Source organism: Alosa sapidissima, chromosome 12 (genome assembly GCF_018492685.1).
Source record: "Alosa sapidissima isolate fAloSap1 chromosome 12, fAloSap1.pri, whole genome shotgun sequence".
Lineage (NCBI taxonomy): Eukaryota > Metazoa > Chordata > Actinopteri > Clupeiformes > Clupeidae > Alosa > Alosa sapidissima.
Genome location: NC_055968.1, coordinates 26,868,788 through 26,891,416, shown reverse-complemented (window position 1 = coordinate 26,891,416; position 22,629 = coordinate 26,868,788). Strand labels below are relative to the sequence as shown.

The 22,629-nt window shown below is 40.6% G+C and overlaps 2 protein-coding genes across 4 annotated transcripts; one reads left to right on the top strand and one right to left on the bottom strand.

Annotated features, from left to right (window-relative positions):
- The first annotated feature begins 750 nt into the window (after positions 1-750).
- On the top strand, positions 751-4,345 carry LOC121677817 (claudin-18-like). Of its 2 annotated transcripts, none has more exons than XM_042056842.1 (5): positions 751-1,117; positions 2,325-2,489; positions 2,595-2,727; positions 2,834-2,947; positions 3,406-4,345. In XM_042056842.1, exons 1-5 carry the CDS (start codon positions 898-900, stop codon positions 3,536-3,538), a joined length of 765 nt encoding a protein of 254 aa, XP_041912776.1. In that variant the 5' UTR covers positions 751-897; the 3' UTR covers positions 3,539-4,345. The 2 variants fall into 2 exon arrangements, with proteins under 2 accessions (XP_041912776.1, XP_041912777.1); XM_042056843.1 differs by having other exon boundaries at positions 1,066-1,954.
- A 158-nt stretch (positions 4,346-4,503) lies between these two features.
- On the bottom strand, positions 4,504-21,394 carry dzip1l (DAZ interacting zinc finger protein 1-like). 2 transcript variants are annotated; one of them, XM_042056838.1, is made up of 17 exons: positions 21,191-21,394; positions 19,817-19,891; positions 18,587-19,156; positions 18,316-18,400; positions 17,661-17,785; positions 16,020-16,181; positions 15,374-15,499; positions 14,554-14,616; positions 13,852-13,995; positions 12,596-12,626; positions 12,397-12,480; positions 9,908-10,038; positions 8,487-8,682; positions 7,949-8,105; positions 7,465-7,679; positions 5,438-5,577; positions 4,504-5,093 (listed from the first exon to the last, which is right to left on the bottom strand). In XM_042056838.1, the coding sequence occupies exons 2-17, from the start codon at positions 19,886-19,888 to the stop codon at positions 4,938-4,940; spliced, it is 2,457 nt and encodes an 818-aa protein (XP_041912772.1). In that variant the 5' UTR covers positions 19,889-19,891; positions 21,191-21,394; the 3' UTR covers positions 4,504-4,937. The 2 variants fall into 2 exon arrangements, with proteins under 2 accessions (XP_041912772.1, XP_041912773.1); XM_042056839.1 differs by lacking the exon at positions 19,817-19,891.
- Between the last annotated feature and the right edge of the window lie 1,235 nt (positions 21,395-22,629).

Genomic DNA, 22,629 nt, shown 5'->3' with positions numbered 1-22,629 from the left:
TCAATGCTATATCATATTATACATAAGCCTAACATGTGAAATAAGCTACTTTTCTATGCTGATTGCTGGCAGTTAGCTAGGCCTACTTACTGTTGTTAGCCTACTACTAGGCTGTAACATATGGAACAGGGACGTGTTTAAGAGGGAGGGAGAAAGAGAGGCGCAACTGCAGAAAAATGTACAAATGTTATACTCATAACATGAGCTTTTTTCTTGGACTTGAGATCTCTAAATGTCTAAATACCCTATGCTGCTATTCGTAATTTCATTATTCAACCTAAGAGACATGTTTCCGCCATATTTACAAAAAAGCTGTTGAGAAACATTGGCAGTGGAACAAATGTATATACTATATATATACACTTATACTTGTTATCTACATTTCTAAATACCCTATGCTGCTATTTGTAGTTTCATTATTCAACCTAAGAGACATGTTTCCGCCATATTTACAAAAAAGCTGTTGAGAAACATTGGTAGTGGAACAAATGGAGCCTCCTGTTTCATATTCCGACTGAGCGGAGGCCTTATCAAAGTTTCGGTAAACACCTCAGTAGCACTTATGAGTTTCACATGTTTGTGTGGAACCCCAGCCACTGTAACAGTCAGTTAGGGCCCTAGGTCCCACCCCGCTACTCGATGACATGGACATGAGCAAACAGTGGGATGCAGAGGTGTGGACCATATCAGAGGTCAGATGTGTCACACACATTAATGCAAACACACACACATAAGCAAGCAAGCAAGCAAGCAAGCAGGCAGTCAAGCTGTAGAGGTAGCTCTTTGCAGTGAAAAAATAAATAAAAAAATAGCATTGATATCTCCAGACTCGCTCAAACCAGAGTTTCGACCACAGACAGACACAGAGGAACGTGGGGAACGCAGGACAACAACACCATGGCGGTCACCATGTGCCAGGTTATGGGCTTTGTGCTTGGTTTGCTGGGGCTTGGTGGGATCATTGCCGCCACGGCAATGGACCCTTGGAGCACGGAGGACCTCTACAGCAACCCGGTCACGGCAATCTACACCTACTCAGGCCTGTGGAGGAGCTGTGTGAGGCAGAGCTCAGGGTTCACCGAGTGCCGCCCGTATTTCACCATTCTGGGTCTGCCAGGTAACGTGGGGCTAACATTGCCCACCACTACCTTGTTTGTTCTGTGAGAAGAGAGAGAGAGAGCAAGAAACAGAAAGAGAGACAGAGCGAGAGAGACAAAGTGAGAGTGAGACAATGAAAGTAAGACAGAGAGAATGTGGGAGTAAAAGCAAAAAAAAAAAACTGTGGAAGAGGTAAATTGATGAGAAAAGCCAGCAGGGGCAACTGCATGCATGTAGTGGTGATTGTATTTGCCATATGGTTCAAAAAAGATGTTAGGGATGCTTGCCGTTGAAAGATGAAACTTGCTACATAAAAAAAGAAAACATCCACATAACTTGCATAACTTCATATGAAATAGTGAAGAAATATTGAAACAGGTATTTTTATCCAAATATTTGGGACTTAGAGGAGATAACACTGAAATCCAGTCAGGCCACACCCTTGACTGGTGATTTCATTAGCGGAAATAGTTTCCCAAAAATATGAATGCCGGCCGAAACCGTGACAGAGACAAATTTAAATTTCGAGCAAACACAAGGTGTGCGTCCACTTTGCGATAAAGGACAGCGAGCATTTCATTTCAGGACTCTGACCAAGTGGGGTTGGATTTGACCTTGCCAAGACGGAAACTTAAAATGGCTGCCACAATGTTTCAGCTCATGGGATTCATGCTGTCAGGCTTAGGTCTATTTCTAATATCAGCGGCCACAGCTTTGGATATGTGGGCCATGCAAGATCGCAGTTTTCTGGTAGTTACAAGTACATACAGTTATTATGGATTATGGAGTCAGTGTGTTACAGCATCATATGGCACAGACACCTGCAGACCATATTTTACTATTCTTGGACTACCAGGTAAGATATCTCCATGATATTGATAAAGTAAACTACTTCAGGTTTTCTCAGATAAGGGTTATTGTTATCTTCCATCTGGTGATTAAAAGCAGTCATGGCTGCCTGCCAGTGAACGACGCAGCACATTTGGGAAGGAGAGAGAGAAAGAAACACAAAGAAAGAAATATGGGAGAAATGATTGCTCATCATTTTCTGTAGGAAAACTAAAAAAACACTTGTATAATCCTAATGGTCTCATACCTGGTTCATATTTACATAAATTTCAAAGTTAGCTGCATCGCAGGTCTCAATTTATCAAGTTTTGCTGGTCTGGCATTATATTGACACTAAACACTTTTTTTGGTCCTAATTCGGGTTTATTGGTTCTCAGGTCTGTTCCAGGCAGTGCGAGCATTAATGATTGTTGGGATCGTGCTGGCTGCAATAGGTGTTCTCATAGGCATTTTTGCGCTCAAGTGTATCCGGATGGGGAACATGGAGGACAATGTGAAAGCCACAATGACATTATCTTCGGGAGCCCTGTTCATTCTAGCAGGTAAGGCTTTCACAGTCCTATTTTTACTTACAGACATTTCACAGCACTTCTTTCGCATCAAATTAAAACGTTTCAAATCCTCAACATCTCTGTTCACGCCTGTAGGAATATGTGCCATCGCTGGAGTTTCCGTCTTTGCCAACCTGATTGTGGTCAACTTCAATTTCACCACCTACTCTTCAGTAAATACGTTTGGGGGGGCCGCGGGGGTGAATTTTGGAGGGCCTCTCACCCCAAGGTGAGAGCAGAAGCACTCTCTCTACTAATGGCTTATGTTTCCAAATGGTGGCTTATTTTCCACCTGTGGTGACCTGCATTAACGTACTCCCCTCTCTTTGTTCTAGATACACATTTGGGTCAGCCCTCTTCGTGGGCTGGGTGGGAGGTGCCGTGCTGTTGGTTGGCGGGATCATGATGTGCCTGGCCTGCAGGGCGATGATGCCAGACCGACAGGAACCGTACGTTCCTTTTTACAATACCTCTGTTTCGTTTAAATACTTCATTAATCACCACTATGTGGATACTGTTTTTAGAATTGATTTAGATTAAGTGTTAGTTAGTATAATTTGTATTTTAGTATATTTAGTATACTAAGTATGCTACTGAGACCTTGAATTTCCCCTGGGGATCAACAAAGTATCTACCTATCTATCTATCTATCTATCTATCTATCTATCTATCTACTTCGACCAGATACGCTATTCACATCTAAAGTTTAGTATCTAAACCATAAAAATAAAGGACAGGCATGCTGGCAGGTAGCTTCACAATAAACTACTTCCAATCATATCATATATTCCAAGAGCCTAATTTACATAACTGAACAGTAAATATGTACGGTAATACAGGCATTTCCTATTCTATTCTTTGTGTTCAAACAGGGTTGCCTACTGTAATCCTCATTCTTATCTTTCAGATACAAGGGTACATCCTACAGACCACCGCAAAGTGCGGTCTACAAGTCCGAAGGAAAACCAAGGACCAACTATGACGAGTCATTCCGGGCACACAGCATGGATGGAAGACAGACCAAATTCGACTACGTCTGACACAACACTGGGAAGAATTTGTGCTTTACTGCAAGATGCAAATGCTGACACCTGTGCATGTGCATACATCAATCCACATATCAATCATCATAGAGGTGACAGTCAATTGCATTCTGTTGATAGTATAAATAGAGAAAAAGTTAGATTAGTTACTCTGTTACTGTCTTTTTTGTGTAGTCTTGTTTATTTGTTTACCTTTTTATATTTGTTGTGTAAGAATATTTTGTATCAATATAAATGACTTAACAATCTAGTAGTTAGAGTTGCACCAATACTATTTTCTTTCTGGTTTCTTTCTTCTTGTTTTTTAAGTACTATTCAGGGTTGCAGTAGAATGAAAAGCTGTAAAATGTTCATTACTGTATATTTGTTTTTCCTCCTTGAAGCACTCAGTCTAGGAAACTAGCAACTGAATAGGCATGCAAAAAGTAAACAAGAACAACAGAACAGCTTGTAATGATAAAAGGCTTCTTAGCTTATGAACTCATGTCTTTTAAGCAATTTACTTGGAGATGTCGTGCTTTGAAAGCTTTCTTTTCACGTTTTTGTGGGGTGGTTCAACTGGACCACGAAAAAGCGTGGTACACAGCCTAGGACACAAGTTGGAATGACCATACACCATGAAAATTAAAGTGCTAGTTGCTTGTAAAAACATGCTTTAGAAGTGGCACATGTAGTATCATTTGTAGTTTGAAGTAGTCTGCAATATAATGTACTTGGTAAAATTGAATGGGGATGTGATAAACAAAACAATTAAAAGGATAAAAAATGTCTTTGTTCTGGTCTGTGCTAACCATTTTGATGTATGCCAACAAGAGTTGTACTCTTTTTTCTTAAAATAAACAGTTTGAGCCATTGTTTTCAGTAGTCTAGCCTAACAACTTATACTGTAATAGCAGCATAATAATAATATAATACGCAAGAGAGAAAGGACGATAAGGAGGGTAAGAATCTACAAAAACATGTTGATTTAGAAATCTCTGTTTGCCCAGAGATTTGTTTTATTACGTTGATGTAAAAGCAGCTTAATAAAAAGGAAGTACCATAACAAGTGCTTTATAAATATCATAATAACAAAGCTTATACAAATTGTTCATATAAAATTGAATCAGAGACAGAAAATGCATACAGACATGTATAGTAATAGTATAAAAATCCATGTGTTTAAATCACTTTACAAGGAACACATAGGCTAAATATATCTTTTTCACTTATTGCTAACCCAATTCAAGCATAACACTTATTTGTAAAAACTACACAGAATCGAGAATACATGTGAGATATGTAGTGCCCTCTTGTTCCCTTAAAAGTATGGGCATGTTTTCTATGCCTGTCTGTGTATGTGTGGTGGGGGTGCTACATGTTGCTGTGAAAGTGTGTACCTATAAACCTAAAGGCTTCAGGGGTTGGCCCACCCTCCTGGACGGCTGGTTGAGGAACTCCAGACGCTGGTGCCCGACGTGCCCCCAATATCAGAGCTCCTCCGCACCCCTACTGGCTCAGCTGACACCTCCTCTATGGAAGACAGCTCCAGGTCACTGTCTTCATCCGATAACTGAGGAACACACACACACACACACACAAATACGTATACACACACACACACACACACACACACACACACACACACACACACACACACAAATACGTATACACACACACACATAAACAAACACATACATGTGTATGTACATTACAAAGTCAAATGCAAATACATAAATACATGTAATACATAATGTCCACAATGTAGATGCTGCCAATGCCTAGATGAATTGACAAGTGCACATTTACTGACAGAAGTATCTGGTAAACAAGCATTTTACAGCAATAAGCAATGCACTACATTCCAATGCAGATAGTGAATTTAAGTTGCCTATTCTGGGTTACATGTGGTTTTACCTGGAGTTTTTTCACCACACTCTTTGATTGAGTCGTGGCTTTGGTGGCGGGTGGTATTACTCTAATCCCACCCACAGGTTTGCTCATTGGTGAGGTAAGCTGTCTCTCGAGGCTCCTTGTCAGGGTTTGGACAACTGACCCTACAAATAACAACAAACAAACAAATAAATAACATTTTCTTTATAGGGCTGTCAAAATAACTGATTAATTTCGATTAATTAATTTGAGAAAAAATAACTGATTAAAAAAAATAGCGCAGATTAATCGATTCCGTATGACCTTTGACCCTGAGCCGCTAGTCAGTAACCATTAGACTGTAAAATGGAGAGATAAGAAAATGTGCTGCCTAGATCATTGATTGGAACATTTACTTTAAAAAAATAGCCTGATGGTGTTAAAATAAAGTGTTGATTAAAACAGTGGTTCTTAAACTTTTTGTCTGGCGACCCCACAAAAAAGTATGGCGAGGTCTGGCGACCCCACTTTCCCCAAACCCATTCTAAGTCCTTACTCAAATACCCCCCTCAAACGTTAACAACTAAATCAATAAAAAAAAACTAGAAAGCAAAGTCATTTGTTTTATTTACTCCATATGAACAACATCACGAACAAACAATCACGATTAAACAAGTGTAGGCTGCCGCCATATTAGATCAGAGCGCTATGTGCGTAGCGTGCGCGCACACACAAGCATGCACACACACATACACATGCAGCATTAGGCCTACAACGTTACATTAATTATATTTATGACGATAACGATAACAGTATTTTTTTATTTCCCTTTTCTGGTTTACTATCTTTAACAATTTCAATGGGAAGGGTGGGCATGCTTCCGTGAACATAGCAAGTTAAATCTAGGAGAAATGCTGCATATGGCGACACAGAGATTTTCCTCCACGGTGCTGAGCCGACATCTGTATTTTGAGATATCGTTTCATTTTGACAGGTTTTAAGCTCTCATTCGCCAGAACATCGCCGCAAATCACACATTGTGGGTGGTCGAGGTTATCTTTAACTTGGCAAGTGAATGCATATTTCAGAAATTCTTTCTGATAAAGCCGACGCGCCGTTTGTTCTTTTTTATTCTCACCGGCCTGTAGACTTGTCCCATCTGAGGATCACGGAGGAGTAGACGCACTGGTAGATGGCACTTCCGAGCTTTTGTTACATTTTTTAAGCAGCCACCTGTCCATTTTGGCTAGTAGGCTCCCTATGTCTTTTGTTTTGTTTTACTTAAAATAGCGGGAACAAGTTGAGTTTGCATAGTGGGAGCAGATTGTTTCTATCAGCGGACCAGTAGCCCATAGGCTGACCAGATCTCGTTGAAAGACGAAAACATTTCTCTCTCTTCTCTTAACTGCGTGTAAATAAGAAAAAGGCAGAAAAGGCCAATATTATTTTCCTTTGTTTCACCTAATAATAATTTCAGACTGAATACAGAAAATAATTGGAGACCCCACGGAATTTTTTGGCGACCCCATTTGGGGTCGCGACCCCTAGTTTAAGAATCACTGGATTAAAATAAAGTCCTCTGCAATGTCTGCAGCAAGGAATTTGCATATCACCGGAGTTCGTCAACTCTAAAGTCACACATCAATGCAAAGAAATATTGTTGACATTGAGGGGAGTGTTAATTTATTTTCAGTGTGTCCCCTAGGTTATATCTGTGGCCTGAAATGCCTTGTATGTGAAAAAAAAAAACTCTTCCCGAAGCACTTTTGAATTTATTTCCTCAGGATATTAGGTCATATCATAGATTATTATGGCCATTATTTGAACAGTGAAAATAATAATAAAAGAGTTTTTGAACTTTAATGTCACTAATGCTGATTATTCAATGATTCATTTGAATTTAAATATTTAAAATACTTTCACAGCAAAAATTATATATTATATATTTTATATATGAGTATGTAATTAATTTGATTACATTTTTAATCGATTGACAGCCCTAATATATATATCTATACTATAGTAATAGCATACAATCCTTCTAGAAATGTTTGAGCTGGTCATAAGCCCACCTTGGGTGCTCAGGCCCTGCTGGGTGCTGGTCCCTGCAATTTCTTCTGAGAGGTCTGAGTCGGACCAGTCGTCTGTGGGAGCACTGGAGGGACCCTGTGGAAGGTTCTGCTGGGGGCCCGACTGCACCAGCCGGACCGAGGGAGTGGGCTTACTGGGGCTGGTGATGTAAGCACTGTCCCCTATCGACTCCTCCTCTGAACTGAAGGGTGGGGTACTAACAGCAAAAGATAAAGAAAGGACAGAGGAAGGGAGGAGCAGAGAGTTGTGGGGAGAGGAATACAGGAAGAGATTTGAAAACAGCTTTCACGGTAGGCCATCAACAAATATGTTATAAACTGTGCAACAGTTAGCAAGCTAGCTAACTTTGGCAGCTGTGTGGTGTTTTTGGTAATTGCTAGATACATCTATTGGCTGATAGCTTATTGTCTTGCTCATTAAAAAAAAAACTGTTCTCATCAGACAATATGAGGTGGTGGTGTATACCTGCTCTTCTTAACTTTTGTGTGTGGGGTCATAAGTAGTTTAGAGCGTGGGGTGGGTTGAGGAGCTGGACTCTTCCCTCGTTTTGGAACAGATTTCACAGTGGTCTGTTTAGGCTTGGCACTCTTCTCCTTTGAACGGCCAGCAGCCACCTTCACTTCTGAAAACAACAATTGACAAAGGTGGGTGTGACTATATTCATCTATGTATGTTAGAACATTTGATTGTGTTTGTGAATATAGGCTATAGGGATGCAACATCAAACTTTTTCAGTCTCCGTACAATACTAATACCCAAAGACCAAAACTGATATCAGAGCCTTTGTTTTTAGCTCCTACAATGATATTATTAGCTCTCCTCCTAGCAAATTGTAAGGGTTTAAAGACACACTGGTGTACAATGCATACACACATGCAACACAAACAAAGAACGACAACATGTCTCTCTGTGCTCTGTGAGGCAACATCAGACTCCACAATAAAACACAACAAATGACATATTGACATTAAACATGAGCTGAGAGGGAGGAATCTGGTCTCACTCTGGCTCTGAGTGGTGGCTCTGGTTATGGTCATGCTCTGGCTCTTCTGTCCAAGGCGCAGGCGGCGGTTCACCTCGGCCTGGACCTTCTCCCTCATGCTCTGCAGGTTAGGGTCCTGCCTGGCCTTCTGCTGCCTCTGCCCAGCCAACAATGAGGTCAGACTCTTCAGCGTCTGCTTGGAGATGCCCTTGGTTCCCTGTAGGGGAAACACAGACGTAGGTGACAAAAGGCATTGTAAAGGAGTCAGCAACCTTGAGTCTGCCAATACAGGGACTTCTAGTCACAAATAAGCTGGTAACACTATGGGAAGTCTCACTTTGTGCTAACTACAATATATTCAGCCAAATATTAAAGCTTTTGTCAATCAAATGAGTAACCATTCAAAATATTTACACCACAACAGCACTATGGGACCATTATAATCTCTGCATTTCAATTCATCTGAAACATTAAAGCATCAAATTTAAGGACTTTACAGGCCCAATTCCCTAGTTCAAGTTCAAGGACAAAAACACAGCATAGTTTGAGAAGGTCAAGGCCAAAATCAAGGTTAATTAATGTAACAAAACCAGTATTTATTTTTTTTAGGGCTGTCAATCGATTAAAAAAAATAATCGAATTAATTACATACTCTGTGATTAATTAATCTAAATTAATCACATATATGTTTAATTTATATATGTATATATATTGCTGTGAAGGTATTATTATAATATTTAAATTCAAATGAATCATATATATATATATATATATATGTATATATATATATTTTTCTTTTTTTTTAATATAATATATATAAAATATAAATAATCAGCATTAGTGGCATTAAAGTTCAAAAACTCTTTTATTATTATTTTCACTGTTCAAATAATGGACATAATAATCTATGATATGACCTAATATGCTGAGAAAATTAATTTTGCTGTGGAAAAAAAGTTTTCAGGCCACAGATATAACCTAGGGGAGGCCACAGATATAACCTAGGGGACACAATGAAAATAAATGAACATTCCCCTCAATGTCAACACTATTTCTTTGCATTGATGTGCAACTTTAGAGTTGACGAACTCCGGTGATATGCAAATTCCTTGCTGCAGACATTGCAGAGGACTTTATTTTAATCGACACTTTATTTTTATCAACACCATCAGGCCTCAACAGGCTGGCTTGCTGATTAAAAGTAAGTACAATTTACTCCACACATATGTGTCATTTCACAATCAGAGGTTGAGAAGTATCAGAATCAGAAGTATCTTGTTTCAAATCGAAAATGTAAAAATGAACTTAAAATGTGATATTTTTTAACAAACTTTGTGAGAGTAAATAGGAATGTGTGTGCATGTGTCTGCATGTGTGTGTGTGTGTGTGTGTGTGTGTGTGTGTGTGTAAGAGAGTTGTGTGCATTCATGTGTAAAGTTCACCTTTTTCAGCCCCATGCGTTCCAGTCTGGCCTCCATATTGTCCTGCAGGATGGGCCTGAACTCCCTCAGCATGTCAGGGTTCTTCTTCAGGGACTCTCGATGCTGCCTCCTGGCCTCCAACTGCTCCAGCTCTGGAGAGGGAATGCAAGCATGTCGGGACGGGATATGGACCCAGGTGACAAAGAAATTGCAATGAATTTGAATGGATCGGTCCTGTCATAAGGGTTGACTATGAAGTCTCTATGGGTACCATGGGTACAACAGGGCTGAAAGTGCAATTCAGGGATTAAAGTGAAAAAAAATCGTTTGACTGAACTTTTTTCAGGTCATAAGTCATGCGTTGTTCATATCTACCTATAGAGATAGCACCCCTATCGCGACCTATTGGTTTTTAATGTACAAAAAGATGCAAACAGCAAAGTAAAGCACCAAATAAACACCAAAACGAGGCTACAGGGTACTAAGTTACTATGTAATTAATGCCACCTACAGGTGAATGCATAGAACATAACAATCCTATGGTTTGTGTACCCTGTAGCCTCGTTTTAGCCATGTGAATAAGGCGAATTGAGAGTGTTCTTGATTAAGATTGAGTTTTCCTGTTGAACAAAACAATATTTCAATACCATCCCTGACCATTGCTGATTAGCCATTGCTGTTCTTTTCTACTGCAGCAATATTGTAGAAAGGCTTTAACACACTCTTATTTAATTACTTCAGGCCAAAAGTGTTTAAAGGGGAGATTTTTTTCTTGTTAATATGCAATTCAACACTAAGTAAAATCTATAAAATCAAGTTTGCAAGACTTCACATTTCCTCATCAAAGTAACGAATCAGAACAGTCTAGATATTGTTCATATTTCCATGTGTTGCCTCATCTGCATTTAATGAAAACATGGTAATTTTGAATTTTACAGACAACTCAAGTTTTCCAATGAGCAGCAATACTGTGTGTGCTCATGCAGGAGGTCTGCGCATCTGATAACGACAATCGTGTTGCGCTATGAAAGAACATGCGTAGCCTACTTTCTGAGCGCAAACACGGTCAACCATAGATAAACGTAGTCTACCTCTGTCGTGGTGGCTAGTTGCACCAGGTAGGGAAGATGTCCTGAAGTGCAAGAACGTTAACCTTATGGCGGTCTTCTGATTGTTGGCGTGCTAAAACATTTTCCTATTGCATCCATAAACAATTTTCTTGCAGCAAACCGCGCAAAAGCAAACCCCTGGCACTTTATTTTTTTACACCATGGCTTGTTAGTTCTCCTCCGTTTCCAACAGCCGCCCATCTCCATTTATTTTTTAACTTTTGACACCTGTGCCTTCCTTTATTGTTGTTTATGTAAAGCACATTGGTGTTTATGTAAAGCACATTGAATGACCTCTGTGTATGAAATGCGCTATATAAATAAACTTGACTAGCAACGCATCCATGACAGCTAGTGGCCTTGCCAAATAGACGCACACAAATCATGACGCTAATATGCAAGGTTCTGGTAGGCCTACTGGTTATGGTTTTGTGCTATACATTAATAATAGCAAAGTTTTAAGTTGACTATTTTAATTGCATGGTTATTTTTTGTCAACATACGCTCACAACCTACTGTCGTTAAAATGAGGCCTAAGCAAAATAGGCTACAAGGTGGTCTGTGCGTCACAAACACGACTGACCCCCTTACTCAACAGTTCGCAATATTATTATTTTATGTTAACATGCTCAGTCAAAACCTTCCGTCGCAAATTGTGAAAAACAGACGGGATAGGCATAGGCTACGGTTTATATTGCGTCGCTTTACACATACTGTTAGTTGCATTGATCAAAAACTGTAACAATAATAGTAGGCTACATCGGGTGGCAGCAGGCTATCTGTTCAAGTCATAGGTGACACCCAAAATGAATGACCTCCCCTGACAAGAGTTTGCGATAGTAAGAAATTGTCTACATTGATGCACGGAAAGAACACAGCCTCCAAATTCGCACATAGAGCTCACAATATCATATCCAAAAAAGTTAAACGGATTGGGCAACCTCATCAGCTGCCTCGATGGTGTCACTATAATCCAACTTTGACCGTCCTCCAGACGTGTTCTTTTTTTTTTTAAGCAACCGCCCCAGGCCAATGAGACAAGCGTGTAGCTACAATATAAACAAAGCGAAACTCATGGCTGACGTATCTTCTTGAGCGGTCTCTGATTGAGACACAGAAAGTTCTCAAGAACACTATTAGGTCTTTAAACATTTACCATCACACACATTCATTCATCGGACCTAATATTTGTAGTTTTAAAAAAAGGAAAAGAAAAGGTGATATACCCCCCTCCTATTTTTTTTTCTCACCGGATCTGCATCGATCTCAAATATGACATTTCTAAAATCAAATTGACGGAAATCCATCATACGACGGAGAACTTTAATCCTTGCTGCAATTTGGGTATTCCCAACCTCATCCGGTAGCTTCAATATAATGTTACGTGAGTGAGAAATATACCATCATCTTCCTCTTCTTCCTCCTCCTCTTCTTCTACTTCTTCCGATGACTCAAGAGCATCTTGTCTAACAGGTGGTGCTGGTGCTATTTGGGTAAAGATCATATTCAGGCAATGACTAAATGTATGGCCAATATATAGTTGGCTGAAAACAGAATGCTTATTAAAAAGTGTGAGAAAATAGTAGTTGGTGATCATTACCTGCTGCTGGCTTTGCAGACAGCTTCTTAATCTGCAACATATTGTACTTGATCAGACTGCATTGAATTGTCAAGCATGTTCAGTGTTGAAGAATCAGTTGAAGAAAACATACTGTACTATCGACATGCCCTGTAAGTGCATCTTTAAGTATCAGGACATCAACTAAGTATATCGGTGGATGAATGAATAACCTATGAGTAACACTAAAGGTGCTAGAACAGGGGTGGACAATATTTGTCTCCAGAGGGCTATACTGACTAAGGTAAGCCATGGGCCACACATTTGACAACTGACTGAAAGACAAAACGCATTGTGCTGTCCAATAATGCTACATGATTACAATAAGCCTATAATGTAGCCTATTGAAAGCCCATTCGAAGGCCTGAAAGTTTAAGCAAGCTTAATTTAATACATTACAATGAAAATGTTTACCTTTCTCAAACAATCAACTTAAAATACAGCACCCATTTTTACCTTATTTACCCAGCATCTTGTGATTTGTCTGATTAATGGAGCCTGTATCATATATTTCTATTCTATCAAATGCATGGCAAACAAATGCTGAAGAAATACACTGAATTGTGTTACTTAACTTCAAGGCTTTGTCTCTGTGCACAAAGACAAATTTGTGGCATAACTTAGCATGCTTCATACTGTAAGTTGTATTCTTGAGGACAGCAATGTTTTGGTGAATTATTAACGTATTATCATATTAGGCCTACTTTTGAACTGAAACTCATCACAAGACACTTAGATGTCTTCTTTATAACACCCACAAAATTCACAGTCCAATTTTCTCTTATTTGTCATATCCATTCAAATTTCACTGATTATTTTGCATTGCAAGTGTTGTGCTATCATTAAGCCTGTTATTTAAGGACAGTGAAGAAGAGTAATGTTTATTTAGCATTATTTCAATTGTAGACAGTGCCCTCTGTTGGATTGAAATGTATAACCCTAGACTACATTTAGACTTGCCACTTACATACAGAGCACAGTGGCACAATGTTTCTTCCCACCCGAAGGTGCAGCGAATTAAAGTAGTTTGTGGGACAGATATGGAACGCGGGCTGTATGTTGCCCATGTGTGTGCTGGGGGTACTGGTTGAATTTTGACTGCACAAGCTGAAGAGTCTGTGAGAGATCTTTTTGTGAGCCATATGAGAGCTTTTCTAAAAAGCTTTAAAGTGTAATGACGATTTATGAAGATCCATAAAATATGATGGATGCCATTAGTTCTTTTCCCCTGTTTTCACCTTGTCTTCCTGGGTGCGGATGAGGTGGTCCTTGCTGTGGAGTTGGGAGGAGAGAGAGTTGACCTGCTGCTGAAGCCGCTGCAGGCCTGAGCTCTGGTCCTCAGACGTGGTCAGACGCATGAGCCTCTCATTCTCTCTCTGCAGCTATGGGACAAACACACACATCCTGCTGTTAGCATAGCATAGCAGTACAGGTATTGTGAATTAGGCATGCACATTCAGGGCCAGATGTACTGACGTTTTTGCGCCCACTTCAGGCGTATTTGGGGGCGGTGGGGCGGTGGTAGTGTAGTGGTTAAGGAGCTGGGTTAACGTGCAGTAGCCTGAAAGTTGTCGGTTCAATTCCCGGCTTCCACCGGTGTGCCCTTGAGCAAGGCACTTAACCCCAAGTTGCTCTGGGGACAATGTGATCCCTTGTAATATAGCTGACATATGTAAGTCACTTTGGTCAAAAAGTGTCTGCTAAATGTAATGTAATGTATTTGATTCGCAATGTGCACGTAAAAACATGGAGAGGTATGTACAAACAGGCCACACTGAGGAATAAACGCAGACTGCCTGTCGCGGGAGCTGAAAATGGCTAATTACGCTTTTCTGTGTCATGCATATGTATTCATAGGAGGGGAAAGTGGGACGTTCATGACGTTCATTCTGGAGTTGAATAACTCTGTCGGAGAGACAATAGCGTGCAAATGGCCTCACCTCCTCCTTCTCTAGCTGATGCTTGTTCTGAAGCTCCTTCACTCTCTTCTTCCAGTCACTCTTCTAAATGAAAAGGTGGGAAACAAAGACTTGGTTTGAAATACAAGCACATGATAAATAGGAAAACACACACTTATTATGCATTCCAGTTATCTCGTAAAAAGACTAGTGATTCGAAATGATGTCACATCCATGTAAGAGCCCAAACTAGTTGTGTTCCAGTTGTCAACAAGTCATGAGAACAAAATGCTTCTGGTTGATAGCAATTGTCTGTTGTTAACAATTGTTACCAGATATAGCAATACTTTGTGTGTCTGAATTCACTCTGGCCACAGTGTGCATGCACTGTTGGCAAAATATGCTGTCAAACTCACACCCCATATCTATGGCTCTCATTTACTGTTAATGGGTGCGGCCATGTTGGATATTTGAACTCGGGGTACTTGGGGTTCCAATAAGCTGACGAGTTGGGATACAACTTCAGGGGGTGTTCCATTTGCAAATTCCTGTTAGTAGCTCGGGAAAACCACTCGACCACCAGACAAATGAAACGCAGCATTATGCACACTGAAACTGCTATGTGCACATGCAATGTCTGTCTGTAGTGTAGTGGTTAAAGACTGATTGGTGGAATATTTCACAAACAGTAGAAGGAAAAGGTTAGTTGATGTGCACATGCAATGTGCACATGCAATCCTAGCTAGCTAGGGCCTGACTCATAGATGAGAACAGGCATAAAACAGGTTTATGGTCTTGGACTATGATTTCAGGAGCGTTCCCTCCTCGGTGAGATCCCGAGCATCGCCAAACCGTCTCTCACCTGACGCACCAGCTTCTCCCTCAGCTCCTTCTCTCGAGCCTCCGTCTTCTCCAGCTCCTCCTCATCTCTGGACACACGTATTTCTGGCATACTGTGCACCTCCCTCCTCTGCAGCACCTCCAGTTTCTGCAAGGATGATTATTAACTTCACAGTTCACACAGTCCTTATACTCAATCATAATTACATGTTAAGAGATGTTGCGTAGACAAGGATATATTCTTGTAAAGATCCATAGTGAGAATTGCGGCATGCTGTGTTCTTGTCATCGCAAATCCATAATTTTTAACATATGCCTCCCCCTAGTGGTTAAAGACTGATTGGTGGAATATTTCACAAACAGTAGAAGGAAAAGGTTAGTTGATGTCAAAAGATCCCAGCACTTGCTCTATGACCTCTGCACAGAATGTTCTATGGTCCTCATAATTTGGTTTGGCGCTGTTTGGAATATGTCAAATGATGACATTATAGGTGCACAAAACGTAGGTACATCTCAGAAAAGGGTAAAAAAAATAATCTTTTCGCATGTGGAACTTGTCAGAATATTTCAGTGCAACAACTGTCATCTGATACAAATGTATTACCTACACACAAACTTGACACCAAACTAACATGAAAATAATCAGGTGAGGTGAGGGAGGCACTCACAGCCTCGATGGAGGAGCTCTTGCTGTTGATGTCTTTGAACTCCTGCAGGAACAACTGCTTGAGTTCGGCCATCTCCTGATAGACCTTCCTCCTCTCCTCCTCTTTCCAGCGGTCCAGCTCCTGCCGTTCGGACACCTCCCTCCTCCTCTGCTCCTCCAGCTCCTATGGGGCATGGCCATTACAGAGGATGAATATGAGAAAAAGGCTTGACAAACAACCCATCTGAAATCCTGCAACACTAATGAAAATGTTTGTAACATTGATTACACGTATAAGCCACATAATCTCTACAGGCTGTATAGTAGATTGTGTCCTCTGACATCAATTATTGCACACACTGAAAAGGCCACTGAGTATCCTTGTATTAACAGAAGCTGATGAGTTGATGTAGCCAAAAACCAACTGGGTCAAAGACAGGGGTGGGTAGAGTACTGAAAACCTGGCGCAACTGGCTGGGGCACCTGCACCGTACGCCGGCGACCCGGGTTCGATTCCCGCCCCGTGGTCCTTTCCAGATCCCACCCCTGCTCTCTCTCCCATTCACTTCCTGTCACTCTCCACTGTCCTATCATTAAAAGGTAAAAAAAAAAAAAAAGTAAATGTTCCCATCTGAGAAATCTACTCAAGTAAAAAAGTACTTTGTTAATAAATTACTCAAGTAACAAGTTACTTTTTTTATATGGCCCTTTAAAGGGATACAAAAATATCCTTTACGCCTGTTTGCTTGCATTAAGTGGCTACGGATTGAAAAGCAGTCACTTCCAATCAATTGCCAGCTGATTCTTCTGTTTGCATTGCTAGAAGTCTGGTTATAACTTCACCTTACAGACAACGTAACCTAAAAACAATGGCTATATTATGGATAGACCCAATATTTAGGCTACATATAGCCTAGGCATTTCCACTCAGACAGAGCGACAGAGTAGGCTATCTTCTTCCCCAGTCGACTGTGTCTGTCATGTTCTGTGATGACAACATTAAGGCTACATAAACGAATGCTAGGTTTATCTAACTTGTGTGCTCGATTTCCAGTGCATTTGATGTGCTTGTAAATGAAGTTGTAGGCCTACTTTCCTTGTCCAATGTGATTGTTGAATGAAGCTGGCCGGAAATGAATATAGGTGAAAGTTATATATATATATATCCGTGTCATATCATATCTCTCGTTTCGCTGTTACTATGGCAGTTTCACTAGAAGATGCAGCAGCTGGCAGGACATCATTGACTTAACTGAGCTCTTACCGTAGATATATAGAACATCTACTTCCGTGTAGTAGGGTACAACATGACAACGTACAACGTAACAATGCATTCTGAGGCCCTGTTTGTTTTCTCCCATGCCGTTGTGCACCGAGGGAGGGATGCGCTTTTCTCCCTCGAGATTTTTTTTCCTTCGATAATAAACTTGTTCTCGTAACGAAAGGCAATTGAAGATGTAGAGGAGTAAAGTGTAGATTACTGGCTCAAAAATGTTTTTCGTTCGTTAAAAAATACCTTTTTACTCATGTGCGTTACTTGTAACGCATTACTACCCACACCTGGTCAAAGACAACATGTGGCCTGCATGTCTTGGCCACTCTCTTCATCAGTCCAGCAGCACCCACTGTTTCAGACGTGACAGAGCAGCTGTTCCAGTCCCACCTGGTTCCTCCTCAGAGCGACAGCCTCCTTCTCGGCGTCCAGGGCAGCCTGGCTAAGCCTCAGCCTCTCCCTCAGCTCCTCGATCCCATCCTCCACCTGCTCCAACTGCTTCTTCTTCTGCTTCTCTGAGAACGCACAACACACAGCACATAATCTACAGCAACTGACACTTCTTACAACCCAACACAGCAGGCACTTCCCTTCTTCCCTCCTTTCTAGTTCTAGCTTCTTCTTCTTAACCACTATCTCCTTCAAGCTGAACTACACTTTGACTAGTACTTAAAGTTCTGCACTATCATCCTCTGGTATTTATTGTTGTAGTATTGACTGTCACCTAGGTCTCCTCTTAGTAACTTAAATGTTATTCCCCACTGTTATAAGTATTTAAAAGAATCTTCTAAATGAATAAATGTAATGAATATAATTCTGTGGAACAGAAGAATAGACAATAATCAGGTTCAAAACAACAACAATCCAATCGAACTTGAATTTCCCCTTGGGGATCAAGAAAGTATCTATCTATCTATCTATCAATCATACATCCAGGGAAACTAAGTAACAGAAACTCAATTTTCCATCTAGGACTTCCTGCACACAAATGAAGAAACATAGGATATTAAGTTAACACTGTAATTTACTCAAAGACCAATCTCACCTGTTTCTGTGGCCTCCGGATGCCTGCGCTGTTGATGAGCTTGAAGGTAGGAGTAGTTTATGAAGGACTTTTCACAGAACTGGCACTACAAGTGTGAAAAATCCAAGTTTGAAACTACTTTTATAAAAAGAAAATACTTTCAATTCTGTAATTAAGCAGGGGAAAAAACAATGACATAGTAGAAAATAAGCCTTAAAAAAGTTACAGGTTTATAAAAAAAAAACTGTTGAAACAGGATTATACTGCATATAAACCCAGTGGAGTGTCTGACCTTGTGGTAGTTATTGGAAGCGGCCTGCAGGAGGAGCTGTTGGGTGGTGATCATTTTCTTCCTGCGCTTGCTCTCCAGCCTCTCAGCCTGCAGCTCGGTGTCCAGCTTGGCCTTCTCCTCAGCCTCGCGCTCCGCGGCAGAGAGCACCCCCTGCAGTCTCTCCTCTAGGCTGCCGAGCTGGGCGCTCAGGTAGTCCTGGCAGTGCAGCAGGTACTCAGTGCTGAGCTGTGACATACGCAGGACCTTCACCAGGGCGGGGTCCACTGAGCCCCTGCAGTGGGGGCACCTCTCACCACTGACATCGCAAAAGGTCACCCCGGTGATGTGCTCCTGGAGGAGCCCAATGTCCATCTCCCTGGCGACACGGTCCACATCCAGAGCCCCGATCCGGCGCCAGTCGATGGGTTCAGTGCGCACCCGGAAGTGGAAGGGGTGAACAGGGCCGGGAACCCAGGTGGGGGAAGGAAGCAGGCCTGACAGAGGGGGTTCGCTGCTGGAGAGCTGTCCAGGCATGGCGATGCGTTTCAGGGGGAAAAGGGAAACTGGGTACCCTATGCCTGTGTAGAGATGCTTGAGAGAGTGATAGAGAGATTTCATTGTCTTGTAAAATATGGGGTTGCTGAAGAGTCTCAATTCTACCTCACAAGCAGTTACAAAAAGGCATGTTTACATCTATTATTTTAATAATGATTAAACAGACACACAAAATGTATTAAGATGGAGGATTTCAACTAGGAATTAATTCAGTTAGTAAGATCTCTGATGCAAAAACTCAAATGGTCTTTTAGTGCAGCCATCATGACTATGCTACAGTATTTATTTTACTCTATATAAAAAATGAACAGTGTACAGCTGACCTATTCTGGGTCCTCCGACCCAGACACTGAAATTATATGTCATTATAACAATATATAGGTCTATGTGGGAGTACTTCATTTACATTACATTTAGCTGACACTTTTATCCAAAGTGACTTACAAAAAAAAGGAAGAAACAAGTCAAGAGCAGTTAATTCACTGATAGCAAAGCTAACAATCACTCTTGATCAGCTCAGAACGAAGCAGATCAAAAGGTACATTTACCCTTGCCTACACAATTATAAACAAACAATATAATCAAAAAACACACATAAAGACATAATGTTGTTAATGCAATTTCAAAACTGAAGTTAATTTGACAATTTATAATAAGACAATTTGTCGAAAAAAAGATTCTTGGGGCAAACAGTACCTGGTAATGGTTCATCCTGCCTTCAACGCTGACATAAACTAGCTTGTCTCCTTGGAGCCCAGCTGTAAACATTAGCTTTGCAAGAATGCATTGTTGCCATAAAACAGCGTTCTACTTATTACTGTCAGTCTTCTGTTGCCTATCAACAATTCTTCAGCCATTCAACAATAGCCTCTGTCTATTGTGTACTCTAATGTCTACCACCAAGTTTTAAGATGCACTGTCAATGCCATATATACATATTAGGCTACTGATCAGAGGGAAGAGTTCAAACCACTGGACCCAGACTCCTTTTAAAGATATCTTTAAAGATGCAACCTTAGGTCTATGTGGTTTTGAAAAACATGTGCGTCTTATTGTTGAGGTTTTGACCTCAGATCTTTGATATTGTAAGCATAGCAGACTTTTTCTGTGCATGCAATAGGCTACTGTAAGCGAAATATGCAGACTATTTTAGGGATTCAAGACCGAGCACAACAGTATAAAATATTTTTCACAACTAACTTCTAGTATAACGCTATAAAAATATAAAAGGGGCACAAGTAGTCACTTTCATCTTGCATTTGAACGAAACCTTAGATTGAGTGTCAGCAAATTATGCAAGTCTGCACATACTGCATAAAACTATGTTTCATCCAGACACTTTGAACTCAAGCAGGGTTGATGTAATTTCTACTCAACCTTGCAATGATATTCTAAAAGTTACTTCAAATTTGCAGTTCAGTTAAAGTCGGAAACAAAGAGTTTAACGTTGGTTGAGGCATCGCATCAGTCTGGTATAGTAGCTTGTTGGCTAGAATAAACGCAACTTTCTAGCTAACGGTTGGAGTAGCGAAAACTTACCAAGCCATACATAAAGCAAACTTTAGGGAGGTTAGCACGCCAGCTAAGTTAATGTGATTTTTAATGACGAATAACGTTTGCTGTTAGCCTTCAAACAAACATTACTTTTGCTTCCTATGTTAACATTATCAGCACTGAAAGTTACCGTAACGTTAACGTATTTTTTTAACCTTCCCAGCGGCTGTTGCCACAGTATTTCTCCCAACTGAAGGCAAAAAGCAAAAAGCAAAACGTTACCGTTGATGATAACATATTTCAGTAGGCCTATCGATAAGTGTATTTATCAATTTTGCCACAAGCTAACGTTAGGGTAAATTGCATTCGACTGTGCGTTAACCTCTTTAACATGGTGCGTTTAACCAGCTTTAACATGAACTAAGACAGCAATTCCTAAGCTCCGAATGAGATGACAATTATGCTAATTTTGTTGTTATCTGCCTAACTTAGCTCAGACATTCTCTGCTTAGCTGGTTCACGTTCGTGTTCGACTGTGCTAGAACTAGCTAGCTAACACTCGCTGACGTAACTTACCTGCACTTTGTTTGATCGCTTTCAAATTGCTAATGTGAAAAAATAACCGACAATCCAATTCCCATCTCCAGCAAAGACATTCTATTCCATCAAACGAATGTCTTGATTTCTTGTTTTGTTGACAAAGGCGAGCTTCATGCAGAGACGCATCTGCAGCAACGAACAGCTGCAAAAACTAGGGGTGGAGCAAAGCCACGCATAAATGGTTACCAAGGAGATACCAGTCCCTGAGATGAGTGTGGAAGCAGAGGTCATGGTCAAAGAGCGCTCTAGCGCCTTATGGTAGCTTCTAGGCTAGGCCTATGACTACATTAGCTAAAAATAAGTTGAAAAAATAGTTGAAAAGCCTACGTTAGCCATAATAGTAATAGTAGGCCTAATAATACCAATAAAGAACAATATCAGATAAAAAATAATGAGTTTTCATATAAACAAAAATCATAAACAATCCATAAACAAGATAAACAATTGTAACATTTTAGGGAATGTTCCCCTAACGTTGCAATCTTAGGGAATTTTTAGGGAACGTTCTTTTTTACATCCCCCTAACCTTTAAAAAGCTTTAACAATGTTACACCATGGTACCAATTCAGAATCAGAATCAGTTTTATTGGCCAAGTATACTTACATACACAAGGAATTTGACTTCGGTAGGTGTTACATTTATACATTTCTATACATTTAACAAATAGACATGTAGTAGTAAACATTCAGTAGACAAATATTAATATAGACACACATACTGTACAATAGAGACAACAATATACATAGGCACACATCAACATAATATCAAGAAGTACACATGGAGTGGGATGTAAAGTGCAAAAAGTAATAGTGCAAAGTAGTGTGCAAGATACATTATTGGAACTAGAATTGCGGTTCCGAGGAACTGCAAGAGTGGGTTTGATCAGGGGCATGGAACTCGGCCTCATCCAAGGATTCCAACGGTACCTCATTTATGAAAATCGGACATACGGGTCAAAAGTTACATGCACACACCTTCATATACACAGACAGCTCAGCCCAGCCCATTAGACAGTGCCAGATGGCTTAGATCTCTGCCAGGTGCAAGCTTAAACTAGAATTGCGGTTCCGAGGAACTGCAAGAGTGGGTTTGATCAGGGGCATGGAACTCGGCCTCATCCAAGGATTCCAACGGTACCTCATTTATGAAAATCGGACATACGGGTCAAAAGTTACATGCACACACCTTCATATACACAGACAGCCCAGCCCAGCCCATTAGACATTGCCAGATGGCTTAGAACTCTGCCAGGTGCAAGCTTAAACAATTAGAGCTGTGATGTCACAATCGGAATTAGAATCCTTGAACATTCCGCCATTCATTTCAATGGGGCCCAAAAATGCAGAAAAACGGGAATACCGCGAAAACGACAAGGGCCAGCGACACGAAAGTAACAAGCAAGTTACACCGGTTC